The sequence below is a fragment of the Callorhinus ursinus genome, unplaced genomic scaffold (assembly GCF_003265705.2).
Source record: "Callorhinus ursinus isolate GAN/ISIS: 27379988/994484 unplaced genomic scaffold, GSC_fseal_2.0 scaffold6, whole genome shotgun sequence".
NCBI classification, from domain to species: domain Eukaryota; kingdom Metazoa; phylum Chordata; class Mammalia; order Carnivora; family Otariidae; genus Callorhinus; species Callorhinus ursinus.
In genome coordinates, this window is record NW_027397068.1 from 27,489,561 (window position 1) to 27,504,795 (window position 15,235).

At 44.6% G+C, this 15,235-nt stretch overlaps 1 protein-coding gene across 1 annotated transcript in view; it reads left to right on the top strand.

Annotated features, from left to right (window-relative positions):
- SOBP (sine oculis binding protein homolog) overlaps positions 1-15,235 on the top strand; it is a 159,865-nt gene that overhangs the window by 133,310 nt on the left and 11,320 nt on the right. The window contains exon 6 of the mRNA XM_025860511.2: positions 4,424-6,379. Within this exon, the coding sequence (XP_025716296.1) occupies positions 4,424-6,376 (1,953 nt within the window). The 3' untranslated portion in view covers positions 6,377-6,379. The remainder of the gene's footprint in view (positions 1-4,423; positions 6,380-15,235) is intronic.

Below are 15,235 nucleotides of genomic sequence, written 5' to 3' on the forward strand. Positions count from 1 at the left end.
TCACTCTTGGGTGAGCTCATGATTTTCTTTTTTTTCCTTTTGAGCTAATGTGGACTGCAAGATCAGTGCCACATTTAACAGGCCGAGACCCAGAGAACTGGCCTCTTAGGGCAAGCTACAATTTCGCTTAAGGAGCTATAACTTCTAAGCAATTACCTCGGTGCTGTATTTGTGGAAAGTTAGGAGCACATGAAGATTTTGTTTTGTTTTTCAAAATGTTGATGGCATTCAGGGGATTGCTAATATCTTTTTATTGTTCCGTTGCGACAAATGTCTTTGCCCAGGTAAGAAAGATTTCAGCAAAAGGATTTCTTAATTAAATAGTGCCTCATGCCAGATTGCCACTCAGAAGGCGGCTGTGGGTTCCATTAAAGGGTGAACTTCACTCCCACAGTCAACAGCTGATTAATGTGTTAATTAGGAACCCTGACCCCCTCCCCAGTCACCCGAATCTTCTCTTAAGCCCAGCAGAATGTATATATTATGCCCATGTGGGTAACCTCATGGCATACTTTGGCTTTGACTTTGGACGTTTATATAAAAATAAAGGCTCAGTTGCCAACATGAATAGCTTTCTTTCTTTCCAGGGGAAATACAAGATGGAAAGAGTTATAGGAACCAGAAGTCCTGCCTTCCAGTTTTCTTCTATCAAGAACAAGTGATATTTCTGCTGAGGCAGTGTCTCTTGAGTAGTTTAGCCGTGTAGGTTGCCACACATTTATTTATTTCACAGGAAAGGAGTGAATCCATCAGGCCACTGAGCTTATAAGTACTACCCTGGCAGTCAGCCACCAAAATATAAATACTCTAAATGGACTAAAGGAAATGTTCATTCTGTTGTTTAGAATTGGACACATCCCAGGAAGGTAAATTTAATCTTTTTGAGGACTGCTGTTATAGGGTTGAATGGAATACGCATGTGTTTATCTCCTTTGTGATCTTTTTTGTCTTTCTGGTGATACATTATGTATTTGTGATACGAAGCATTTCAGCTGTCTTGCTCAATGGCCTTGCCTTAGCTGATTGTTCAGTCCCCAGATTGCCATCGTTAAACGGCTTCAGCTTCAGCTCGGTCCAATCTGGGACCTGTTAGGGAGAGAAGTAGGACCAAAGAGGCCAGATTCCAACAGAAACAAAGCTGGGGTGGAATTAGGGGGAAATCATTCCAGAGCCCAGTGAGTTGAGCTCTGCACTTCTTAATCTTTATCTTTGAAAATATCTGAAGGAATTCTGGTACTTCTTGGCATAATAGGAAAAAAACTAATGCCTCAAAAAGTTAAAAAAAAAAAAAATTAAAGCCGCCTGTGGAAAAAGAAAGGAAGAATACCCCATAACACGCAATTCAGAAAACCATAGTTTATGAGACACATGCTGTGTATTTCAGGGATATGCAAATGTTATTTTATTAAAGGGAGAGCTCTATAGTGTATTTTTCATCTATCACATCTTAAGTAGTCAGCTCAGGCTCCTATGATGAAATCTTTAATTACCAGAAGTGTGTCATTAGTTAGATGTGGAATGAATGATGGAACTGTTTTATTGCCTCACATGATATAGCCATTTGTGCCATAAATTCATTGACCTCATCTTAAATGATGTGTCCTGTAAGACAGACTTGATTCATTATTTCTTAAGTGACAGGTTTTTTTTTCCTCTAATAATTTTTTGCTTCATCAGAAGCATTGCTTTTCTGTATTTTTAGGTCAGTGTTCTGAATTGAAATATAATAGGGCAAAGATACACAGACATTCACACTCACATTACCCAAAACGAGACAGTCATAAAATTTTCACACTATCACCTAAATGCTTTAGGGTGTTGTAGGAAATGAAGTTGTAAACATGAGGCCTTTGCTTTAACCGGAAAGTTTGATAGAATTTTGCTTTAAAACTTTGATGTCTGAATTTCTTTTTATGTGGAAATAGATAAAGTGTGGTAGAGAATTCTCATTTGATCATTGGGATGGATCTACGAGCATTCCTTATTCATCACTGAATTATTAAAAGTGAAGGAAGCAAAGGAAGGGAGAACATTTCAGTTATATTTAGATTATTTTTTGTGACTCCACTTGAAAATATTTATTTAGCTTGAGGAAACAGAGGAATCCTCTGGAGGCAAATAATTCAATCTGGCAATTTAAAAACCAACTAAGGATTTCAGAAAACTCTTTCCCCTTATGGTTAAAAAATAAGATCCAAAAGAAATATGCCAGAAAATTTGGCATATTATTTTAATTAGTTTAATTCATTGATAATATTTTTTAGTTCATGATTAAAGAAGCTATATTTGATCCTTTCCTTCAAGCTTATAAGTTTACATTTTAGGCTTTCTATGGATGCCTAATATTGAAATAGAATCAGGTGGCCTTGTTTCATACAGGGATTTAAATGTCACATCATTACATATTAACTTTATAAAAATGATCAGGTTTTAAAAATAATAACTTACTTGCCTCAAGGTTTAACTATTAGTTTATTAACCTTTATCTAGATAAGAATTTTGAGGGCCTGATGGATTTTCTGTGTTTCTTTTCATCAGAGACAATTCTCACTTACTTGTAAACTTGTAGACATCTCAACTATGATTCAAAAAAAAAAAAATCCCGTTAATTCTAAAGAAACCTGAAAATACTGTACCGAAACCCAGAAGTATATTAGCATTGAAATTATTCCTCTTGCAACAAGGATTTTTGAAAGGGTAATTTCATATGAGACTACACAAAAAACAAATGTTTGCCAGTAAGTATCTGTAGTTCAGTCTCATGCCTTGCGGTGTATTACCTGCAAGTATCAGTGGGAAAAAAAAAAAGAGAAGGAAGAGAGTGGATTTACACATACAGACCCACATCTGCCACAAGTGTATGCACCCCCAGTCACAGACTAGCATACCACCACTGTTTACAGTCAAGGAAAGCTGAGCATTAAATGAGATGAGTAATCAAATGCCCAGCATATGTTGTTTTTGCATTGTTGATGTGACCAATCATGATTAAAAGTTATCATCTTTTAATGCTATCAGTTTACCATAGTTAAAAAAAAAAACATGCACCAACAACGGAACAACACACACCCTCCTTAACAAAAACAAGGTCCCATTTAGAGCAATATTGGAACCAATGCTTTATGGAGGAGAGCCTTGAATTCAGTGAACTCACCATTTCACTGCATTTCAGAATTCTTCCTCTGCTGCTGTATGGATTGAGTGCTAAGGAAATGACGGAAAAAAAAAAGAGAGAGAGAAAGAAAAAAGAAAAAGAAAAAAATCATGTGTGTAATTTTCAGTCAAAAAAGTAAGGCACTGAAAGAACTACTGAAAATTTTGACATCTGTTTATCTGTTTATAGCTATGGCAAGATTACTCATATTAATTCTTGTTTAAAATGCCATATGAAGGAAAGACATTTGTGCAAACAAGAGTCATATTTGAATTGTAGATCATGTCTTCACCATCTGTGAGAGCTGATGGTGTTGCAAAATTAATGTGTTAATGAAATCACAATAATTTCTCCAAAGTAATGGGTTCTGAAGCCGAGAATGACTATTTTTTGAACTTTGATGTCTAGTGATTTCCAATTGGGAAAAGCTCTCAGCCTTTAATTAGTTCTGCAGCCCAACTTTAAAATAAATTTGGTGATATCTTTCTTTTGCCAGGAGTAGATTTGAAGGGGGGAAGAAGCCATAACAACTTTTGGAAAACGTTCTCTGGTGTTTGAAAAGTTGTTAAATAAGACTGCCTGCCAAGAAATGTCACCAAAAATTCTGACTACTGAGAGAGAGTGGGCAAACAGCTCAAAAAATAATTCTAGCTTGCTGCAACATCACAGGTTGCGAATAGCTAAACCTCACACAGACTTCATGACTAATTCCAAGTTTCCCTTTGGAAGCCAGACATAATGATGTTCCGCGCTTTGTGTTATTGGTTAACACAGCACAACCTTTCCAACTGCATTATTGAACACAGTCAATAGTGTAAAGTACTTTGCGTGAGGAGAATTTTACGGGGCTCTATTTCAAAGGCCACTGAACTTCCTGGAGGATCCTCCTCTCCACAACTGTTCACATTTACATTGACAACGAGCCTCTTTGACAGGTGAAAATATGTGGGCAGGTAGATGTACGCCTTTCTGTCAGATCCACCTTTACATTGAGCTTAACGGGCACAACAGGGTTTTGGGTTGTTGTTGAATTGTTTTTAATGGAAGATGGTGATAATTGCTATTCCAGAGTTACTATTTAAAAAGCAAGTCTGACTTCCAAGGAGAAGTCATTTCATGAACATTTAAGAATCTTACCTTTCAGAAAGGAACACTTCAGCCTGTTCGAAAAATTGTGATAAAGTTTGAAAGAACCTCTCTGTGAAACATGAAACACGATCTACCAGAGGAAATTGCTTATCTTGTTTTCTTTTTATTACTGTGTTGTAGGTATGTGACTGGTGTAAGCACATAAGACACACAAAAGAATACCTGGATTTTGGGGACGGGGAAAGAAGGCTTCAGTTCTGCAGTGCAAAATGTCTCAATCAATACAAAATGGACATTTTCTACAAAGAGACACAGGCCAATCTTCCAGCTGGGCTGTGCAGCACATTACACCCTCCCATGGAAAATAAAGCAGAAGGCACCGGGGTGCAGCTGCTCACTCCAGACTCTTGGAATATCCCTCTAACAGATGCTCGGAGGAAGGCCCCCTCCCCGGTGGCTGCAGCTGGCCAAAGCCAGGGCCCTGGCCCATCGTCGTCCACCACCGTCTCTCCATCTGACACTGCCAACTGCTCTGTCACTAAAATCCCCACGCCAGTGCCCAAGTCCATGCCCATCAGCGAGACTCCAAACATCCCTCCTGTCTCCGTCCAGCCACCTGCTAGCATCGGGCCTCCCCTCGGTGTCCCGCCTCGCAGCCCTCCCATGGTGATGACCAACCGCGGCCCGGTGCCGCTGCCCATCTTCATGGAACAACAGATCATGCAGCAGATCCGCCCGCCCTTTATTCGCGGGCCGCCGCACCATGCCTCCAACCCCAACAGCCCTCTGTCCAACCCCATGCTCCCCGGCATCGGGCCCCCGCCTGGCGGCCCCAGGAACCTGGGCCCCACTTCCAGTCCCATGCACCGGCCCATGCTGTCGCCCCACATCCATCCCCCCAGCACCCCGACCATGCCTGGGAACCCCCCGGGCCTGCTGCCCCCACCGCCCCCGGGCGCGCCCTTGCCCAGTCTCCCCTTCCCGCCGGTGAGCATGATGCCAAATGGCCCGATGCCCGTGCCCCAGATGATGAATTTCGGGCTGCCGTCGCTCGCCCCGCTGGTGCCACCCCCCACCTTGCTCGTGCCATACCCCGTGATCGTGCCCCTGCCCGTGCCCATCCCCATCCCTATTCCCATCCCTCACGTCAATGATTCCAAGCCCCCCAACGGATTCTCCAGCAACGGGGAGAACTTCATTCCGAGCGCCCCTGGCGACTCCTCAGCGGCTGGAGGCAAGCCAGGCGGACACTCCCTGTCCCCCAGGGACTCCAAGCAGGGCTCGTCCAAGTCTGCGGACTCGCCGCCCGGCTGCTCCGGCCAAGCCCTGAGCCTAGCGCCCGCGCCCGCGGACCACGGCCGGAGCGAGGTGGTGGACCTGACGCGGCGCGCCGGCAGCCCCCCGGGCGCGGGCGGCCAGCTCGGCTTCCCCGGCGTGTTGCAGGGCCCGCAGGACGGAGTCATCGACCTGACGGTGGGCCACCGAGCCCGGCTGCACAACGTGATCCACCGCGCTCTGCACGCGCACGTCAAGGCGGAGCGCGAGCCGGGAGCCGCGGAGCGTAGGACCTGCGGCGGCTGCAGGGACGGCCACTGCAGCCCGCCAGCCGCTGGCGATCCGGGCCCGGGCGCCCCCGCGGGCCCCGAGGCCGCCGCGGCCTGCAACGTCATCGTGAACGGCACGCGCGGCGCCGCCGCCGCCGCCGCCGAGGGCGCCAAGAGCGCGGAGCCGCCGCCGGAGCAGCCCCCGCCGCCGCCGCCGCCCGCGCCCCCCAAGAAGCTGCTGTCGCCCGAGGAGCCGGCGGTGAGCGAACTGGAGTCGGTCAAGGAGAACAACTGTGCTTCCAACTGTCACCTGGACGGGGAGGCGGCCAAAAAGCTGATGGGGGAGGAGGCCCTGGCGGGGGGCGACAAGTCAGACCCGAACCTTAATAACCCCGCGGACGAGGACCACGCGTATGCTCTGCGAATGCTGCCCAAGACGGGCTGCGTGATCCAGCCTGTGCCAAAACCCGCGGAGAAGACTGCCATGGCGCCGTGCATCATCTCCTCGCCCATGCTCAGCGCCGGGCCGGAGGACCTGGAGCCTCCGCTCAAAAGGAGGTGCCTCCGAATTAGAAATCAGAATAAGTAAAAGGTTTGTATGTCCACCGGGGTGCTACCCCGCACGAGCCAGTGCACCTCTCCCTACTACTCCTTACAAGGCAGAGGCGCGCGAGAGTTATATTGATCATCATGATTTTACCGTACATGTTTTATAGTTCACCTAGTGTGGTCCCACGCTGTCATCATTTTGATCCAACATCATTCCCATTTTACAGCTGAGGAAACTGAGTCACAGCATGTAGATGCCATACCGAAGGTGACTTATTTAATGGTGAAGCCCAGTCTTGCACCTGACTTGAAACACTACCTACTATTCTTTTTTTTAAGATTTTATTTATTTATTTGACAGAGAGAGAGGGAACACAAGCAAGGGGAGCGGGAGAGGGAGAAGCAGGCTTCCTGCCAAGCAGGGAGCCCGATGCAGGGCTCCATCCCAGGACGCTAGGATCATGACCTGAGCCGAAGGCAGACGCATAACGACTCATTCGCTCATCTCATTTGCAAGATGAGAATAAAAACTAACTTTCTTATGTGCTTATGCCAACTGAACCCCGGGCCACTAAGCCGCATTTCCCTGGAAGAGTGTTGGAAAAGTGGCCCATAGCTCCTGTTGAGGGAGTCTCTTCCTTCATGTTGTCATGAAGCATTCCCTAGGGTAGGCCTCTGGCATTGTTGACCAGCTCTGCATTCTCTTCTTTTTGGGGCCCAGTGGCTCAGCTGGTGGGTTGCTCACCTCTGCAGACAGTGGGAATATTTGACAGGACAAAGGGCCACGCTGCCAAAGTGGCTGAGAGTACATATGTCTGACCTCAGGAAGGGAATCCTGCTTCATGCCAAATGAGCTATTGGTAATGAGTCCAGAGTTTCAGTAAGGGGGAGAAGGATTAGCATGTGTAGCATGCCCACCAGAGCCAGATGTGGCCTCTTCTGATCCTCCCACCAACTGGCATGATCAGCATCATCTCTGCCTCAGCAAGGAGGAAGGTAAGGCATGGAGGTGTTGTCCAAATGAGAGCTAGCAAGTGGGGGAAGCAGTATTTAACTCAGGCCTGCCAGACCCAGGCCCACTATCCCAGAGGACAGCAAAGGGGCTAATGTTCAGTTGAGGCTTATCAGCGGTTTGTGGAGAGAAAAGGAAGAGAAATGAACACTTATTGAGCACCTAACTTGTGCACAGCTCCTTCCAGGAGCTGGGGAGATACTAAGGTGGATATGATGCAGTGCCTGCCCTCAAGACACTTAAAGTCTGGTAGGGATATAAACCCAGGGAGGAAGGAAGCCTGGGTAGAAGTGGACCGTATAAGAACAGTTGCTCACATTTGTATGTGCAGGCTCTCTTCTAAGTGTTTTTCAGTAGTATTTATTTGGATCTGGATCTATATGATAGTTATTGTTGTCTTCATTCTACTGACGAGGAAACTGAGACATAGAAATGAAGTAATTTGCCCAAGAGGACCAAGTTAGTAAGCAGTCAAGATTCAAATCCAGGCTATTTGACCCCAGAGCTGCATTTTCTTTAAACCACTGTAAGAGAATAGGCTAAATGGTCCCTTTATTACCCTACTTGATGGAATTCTTTTATTCACCTTAGTTGTCTTGGAGAAGGTTTCTAGATAAAAACCAAGCATACCTACCAACTTCTCTAAGTGTTGAGACAGTATTCAATTTTTTTTTTTTTTTGGTCAATGTTCAATTCTTGTTTTTCCAGCAACAACAAACCTAGAATACCAGCCCATTACTCCACAGTGGGAAATATAAATGTGGGCCAGAACACTTGATGTGGCATGTCCAGACCATTGTCTCTAAGTTGGCGTATTTATGGGGGAACCTACCTACTTAACAGCCGGAGGTTTGTTTGGGAAGCAGAGAGCCAGCACTAGGGGGCTTGTTGGGTGGTGCAAGAAGGCTTTCCCAGTCACCATAGTTTGAGGTTTCCTTTTCCATTGCTGGCTTTGCCAGTAAGAGCAGAACACTAAAAATCAGCTCACCATCCTTTCTTGGTTTTACATCTACTAGTTCTGTTTTCCGGAGACAGATGGACTGGCCTTCTCATAGGCCTCGTAGGCACCTCAATTACTCTGGTCTCCACCAGAGTAATTTAATCTGGCTAATAAAGCGGTGAGCAACAGGAAGGTATGGGATGAAGAAGCGTTGACCTCTAGAAAGCCAAAAAGCTTGGGAATTGGAATTTTAAATATATTCTAATATCACTCATTCTGATGACATTACTTACGGGAGGAACGGGAAGGTGAACGATTTTACTACCATTACTGGAGGGAGAAGTGACCAGGTCAAGAATAGTGCCACTGGTCCATGAGTAGCATGGGGCCCAAAGAACATAAAAGCATGAAATATATGATGGCTATTTGGATGATATATGTTGCTGAATAAAGAATCAGGCTAGGGTCTTGTATGCAGACCAGAGTCGTTACTAAAAATATTAACCTGCCTTCAGCCAATTTCAGAAGATGCAGTGATAAAATTGCCCATAGCCCCTTGAAATTGGAGAGTTCTTTTTATGATGGGTCCCCCAAGAAATTACAGCTTCTCTCTAAAGTCAGAGACACTCAGGCTTGGCCAGCTCCAGCAGGGTGACAAGGCAAGTGATTTAAGATGGGGGAGAACTGCCTCCCCTTCACTAAATCACATTTCCTCTTGCCCTCTGGAGTTGCACGTCACCTCGAAGTGCAGTCTCAACCCGCCGTAAATCACTCACATTCTCTGACCCTTCCTGATTCTCTGTGCACATGTGGTGCTGTTTTTCTTCGGTGCCTTCAGAAACCCAGCCCATTCATATGGTTGTGGAAATTGGAAATGCATCCGTTAAATAAAGGTCGGCATGGCTTTTGTGCCCTGACAGGGAACACTGTTGGTGACGAGTTAAAGCCAAAGTGGAAAGCATTAAACTGGACTGAGTTGTGGCGGATGAGGCACAGCTGAGTGATTTCTCCATGTGCTTGTTGGTGACTCACACGTTATTTCTCTTGGAAAGTCTGTCGGTAACTTGTCAGGGTTCTTCATACTTTTCCCCTCTGCCTGCCATTCTCATACTCTATTACTGGTTTGTTTGTTTATCATTTAAACAGATTCAAAGCAGAATCTGAAATCAGTATCTTGAAATCAGTAATCCAGGCGGCTACAGTTTTCTTCAAAGAAGCCATCGTATTTGCTAGTTCTTGGCAAATACTAGGTTTGGTGTTTTTTGTTTTTTGTTTTTTTGGTGGTGTTTCCATTTTGAAGTGATTCTGTTCCTGGTTACCTGACTTTATGCATTCTCCTTTGTTGATATGATTACAAATGATTTCAATGGGCAGATATTGTCTTAGATGCAGAACTAATTAAGTTTTAGTAGAAGATTTTGAAAGATTGTAATCGTCCTTTAATCTTCAACTTTCAAGCCTCCAAATACCAGTTCTGCAGCTTCCGTAGGCTGGAAAAAATATTCCCCCAAATAATAAGAAAAACAATGTATAAACATTTTCCAAACTATTCTATCCACAAAGAATTCCATTTGTAAATGGAACACTCCCTTCTTTGTCTTTGCCTGGGAGCTTGGGGGATCACTGTTTGTATTTGTACATTTTCTGAATTTCTACAGTTTACACTTGTTTATGGTACATTGGGGAGTTCAGAGTAACCATTTGCAAATGTTTGAAGCTATTCAAAAGAAAATATCCCCCCTCCTCGATTTTCCAGGGAAATGACATATTCTAAGTAAAATAATGGAAAAATTGTGTACCATGAGTAACCTCACTTTTTCTATCCCCCTGGAGCAACAAGTCCATACAACTTCCCACCTTTGTGGCTTCCAGATTTCATACATGTTTCTAAAACAGGAAGAAAATCTGGGACTCTTTTCCCTGGCCCTAATTCCACACTGCTCCCTCAGCCTCAGCAGCAGGGGCGCCTCCCACTTTTTGTTTTCTCCAGGAGAGCTGGAGGAGGCAGCCAGAGTTGTGGCTTCTTGGAGTTTCATTATTAGTCTGGTTATGGAGCCACAGTCCCAGGAAAGATGATCTCAGGGGTGGGGTGGGGGGGTTGCTGACCTCATTGGGAAAGGCCGAAGGGTGGAGGTTGACAGGTAACTGTTTGCCAGTTTAGTTTTTCCAGCTGAGAAGTTTGAGAAAGTCAGCTGCCTGGGAAGTCAGGTCCATACATTGGAAATACTACTCTGGGTGCCTCCTAAGGAAGCAAGGAAAAAGAAGAAAACCTGAGAGCAAGGAGAGGAAATCGATCCCAACGGGGTGTGCTCAGATCCTCTGCCAGACTGGAGATCCTTAATGTCCTGGTATTTGGTTATGGGATGTATGAAGCAGCCACATAATCCCTGATGTTCAAGTTTCGGCTGTCTGTCGGGATGCAGAGGGCTGTCCAGTTCTAGGTAGGGGTAATTCACAGAGCCAGAGGGAAACCACCAGGTCCGCATCATGGACATGTGTGAGCAGGGAGGAGCTTTCTGTGATCATTTCAGACGCGCAGAGGAGATTTTTCTGGAATGCACAGGGTCAAGATCGGCCTTAGCCACATGTCGGTCAGTGCCACTGACTCTATTTTAACCCTTGCAACAGAGGGTGGAAGGAGGGTTTTAATGTGCAAGCATTTGGCTTTGGGATGTTATTTCAATCAGATTATGGTGGAATAGGAAATGACGTATGTGACCGGGTATTTGCTTCTTTCAGATATAGCCGTAACCCTCCGTCTTCAGCAGGGGTGGGACTTGGGTGCGGTGAGAGAGTGCTTAGTGCGCCAACTTTAAAGAACTCAGTCTCAGGGGTGTGCAGATGCTGTGCTAATCCTGGCCTGGCTTCCAGGCCTGCCGGCTGATGTGGTCGCTCCCTCAAGCTGCTGACCTGCTCCCTGGACTAGTCCATGGATGGCCTTCAGCGGCTCCCCCTGGAATTCCAGGGCAAGTTTTATATATCTGTGCACCAAGGCATTTTCCTGGGAGGAGAGGTCTGTAGATCTTGGCTTCTGAAGAAGTATGCCTGACGTCTCTAAAGGATTATTTTATATTGTCACAAAGCCATATCTAAGCTGGAATTTTTCTTGTCGCTCTGAGGAAGCTGATTTAATGGTAAAGGTTCCTTTAAAACAGAATTATTCATAGCGGTTTTCGCCGTGGACCTAATATTGCAGAACCACTGTTGCTGCTATGTAACGTAGCACTTGCTTCCAGAATATGGCCTTAGTGATAAAAGGCAAAAGGCTGTAGACCCTTCATATCCTGAGAGTGCAAGAAAAAGTAAGCAAGGAAAGAAACAAGCTAGATACTTCCCCAGCCCCCAGACTTCTGAAGTTTCTACTGTAGAGGGAGATGCTGTCCTTCAGTGGACAAGCTTCTGCCCTGCTTTTGAGGCCGAGGGAGCAGAATGGCTAGCGCCCGGGAAGTGGATGGCTCAGTAAATATCAAGGCATCGATGGAACTGTGTCTGGAAGCAGTGCCCATTTTCCCTAGCTCCCTAGCATGCTTCTTCAGCTGGAGAGAGCGGGCTTGGAGAGAGGAAAGCATTCGATCACCTATGAACAAGCCATTGCTCAGAAAGTCACTGGAAATAAATACCCTGTCTCATTTCCAATGAATCATTCCCTTGCCAGCCTGAGCGGCGGCCTGGGCATCATGGTCCAATCACTTACACCTGCCTTCGTGCAGACAAGCACTGAGGAGGGGCAGAGGTGTTTGAGGACCAAAATACACTCCAGCACGGGACACTTACCTCATGTAGTGAAACACCTCCACCCCCAGCATGCTGCCTTTTCCAGATTCTCTTGTCGGAGAGATTGTGCCAAAGGGACAGAGGGGGCCGTTCTATTTCCCTTCACCCCGTCCTGCACAGAATTATTGTGTATTCTTCAGTTGCCGATCTAAACGGGTGGCACTTCATACATGAATGCATGTTAAGGTCATGCACGCTGCATGTGTAAACTTTTTTGTGTTTAATGCCTCAAATGCATAAAAGGAATCCATTTCAGAGAAACAAATAAATTAGCTTGAAAGGATAAATGATGTAATGCTGGCATCATTTAAAGGGTCCCATTCTCACGGAAAAGGGGTAAATGCCATCCCCAGTGCCATCTCTAAATGTTAACCGTGTAGAGCTCTTCTCCAAATCTGTGGATTTCCACAGCATTCTGCCTGACAAACAAGTGGGGTGGGGTCCAGACTGAGAACGTGGGGCCATCCACAAAGAGGGGGAACACACACACACACATACAGATTATTTCAGGGGTCATTTAAAAGATTCTAGTGACAGTGACTGGAGCAAAAGCAAATGACAAGAACAACCAAAACTTGCAATCTGCCTCTCATGCTTTAGAATAGCTCCTGAGTGCACGACACATTCTTAGATTGGAAACCAGTCAAGTTGCCCCCAAGATCTTTTAACTCTTCACTCCTCATCCTGAGCTATGCGCATAAGCAACAGCTAGCGTGTGCAGTTTTACCAAGTTTCCCCAGTGCCTTCTCTGAATAGGGAGAAGGGGCCTTTCCACAGAGCCTCGAGGTCCAGACTGTGACAAATCAAAGCTGCCCAGCGCTCCCAGCCTCATTCCACCCAGTTCTTTGGCTGTGCTGCTGGATATCTCATCATTTCTCCCTTTGAACCTCTGGTGTGTTGTCTCTTTTTGATAGCAAGCTGTGCTTTCTTGCGGGTGAAAAGGGAAGTAAGAATGTGACCGATAGCATTTACGGAACAGGAGGGAGAGACACACTTTATGGACTCATTTGATATGAACCATTGACCTAACATCCCAAAAATGCAATTAAAAAGTATATCTCTCTCTCATTTGCATGGCTTATTTCCCCAGACATGTTTTTGGTATTGAAAATGAATGGTATTCCCATACAACATGTGTCTCAATTTGTAATGATATCCTCCTCACAGCTGGCTGAGTTCTCGAAGTGTTTCTAAAATGTTACTGTCTTAAATTTGAGCCAACCTACACTAACAAATTATCTAGAAGCAAAGTGGCTAAACTGCATTTGGTGAGAGAAAGGGAAACCCTATATTTCATCCTTCAACTCTTGTTTTGGAAATTCAGACTGTAACATGATCTTTTTCTGAGGAAATCTACACATGCACACTTTAAAAATTGTGCAGATTGGGTGTTGTGGGAGCAAGAATGATCAGGTTTAAGTTTCTCTGCAAAGTTCTGCATCCCATCAACAAGCTCTTTTGATATTTTAAACCCATATTTAGAGTAATTTCAAGATATTTGGAGCACATGTGGTTAAATGTAAAACTTTGTCCTTATGATTTGTTAGATGCTTATACTTTAAATATTTATAAGCCATTTTTAAGTACTTTATCCAAGAGCTCTCTCCCCTTGGAATACTATAATTGAGTGGTGTCCGAGCATCATTATATAGAGAAGATATGGGGTGAAGTCACTGCAGCATGCATGCACATTCTTCCTGCTTTTCTGGTTTTAATTCAAATGCTATTTTTAGTAGATTCCGCCTATTTAAAAAATGTATAAAAAGTCATAAACAGGGTTGGTTGTCTGTGATTTAAAAAAAATTACCCAGTTGTCCTGAAGGTAAAATGTTCAACTTGAATCGTGTTGTGTCTCACTGCTCTGTCTTGTCCTGGGAGTAATTAGTGAGACTTTCCGGGAGAGCGTTGGATCTGGATCTGTGGCCACATGAGTTTAAAGTGTCATATCGTTCCTCTGAAGTGTTTTAGGGGCAATTTATTGGTGGTTAGATTGAACTCTTTATTATTCGCCTTTAGCCGTCTTGGAAACTAAGACCTAGGATCCCGTCTTTATCAGAGGTCGTCTGTCTGTGCACTTCATATTAAAAAGAGGAGAGGGAAAAAAAAAACTTTTTCCACACTCAGAATCCATTTAAGCTTCAGAGGTTATAAATTTCAAACTGACCACAGGCCTCTGGGGCTCACACTCTTTTATGGCTGGCAAAATACAACTTTCTGATAAGAACAGGGAGAAGAGGCTTAAAAAGGCTCATAAACTTGCTCAGACATCTAATAGCTCCTACCAAACAGCATTCTCATGAGTTAAGTGTAAATGAGTCAGAAACATATAGATTGAATTTCTTTTAAAATACACATGGGTTTAAAAATTAAGGCCAAAGTGCTTGGCAAAATAAGTTTTGGCTTTAGCCAAACCCCAAATGTTTGAAAAAAATATTTTTACAATTTGCCAAACCAAAAATACATCCAGGACCCTCCATTCCTCTCATTTAATATGATGGCATCATAAACATGGGACTTAATGTCTATTTTCATATCCACCAAGGTTTGAGCAACATGAATCCTAAATGTTAATTGAAAAACTGTGAAAAATGTTGGAAAAACATTGTGGCTTTGCAAATGAAGATGAGGGGCCACGGGTTCAGAGTTCTGATTTTGACAGCACTCCTCACTGTCTGATCATCTGATCAACTTGTTCTTTGTCTCAGCTGTGTATGTGTGTGCGTGTGTGCGGCCTATGAAGAGGAACAATAGCTTTTAAAAAAATTCTGTATTTGGAGTTCTTAATTTATACTTAATTCATATTTTACAGTCCACAAATTTAATAAATTCCCAATCATATCCAAACAGAGAGAGGCAGTCCCCTTTCACTTATTGATGGAGATGGTCTTCATGTATTTCCCTAAAGAATAAAACATATCTATTTTTTTAAAAGACATATCCATTTTTAACTCATGATATCTAACACAGACTTTGTGCAGGGACACTGTTGTCAAGAGATACAGGGAAGGAAGGAAGGAAGGAAGGAAGGAAGGAAGGAGGGAAGGAAGGAGGGAAGGAAGGAAGGAAGGAGGGAAGGAAGGAGGGAAGGAGGGAGGGAAGGAAGGAAGGAAGGAGGGAAGGAAGGAGGGAAGGAAGGGAGTGTAGGTGGGAGGGAGGGAAAGAGGAAGGAAGGG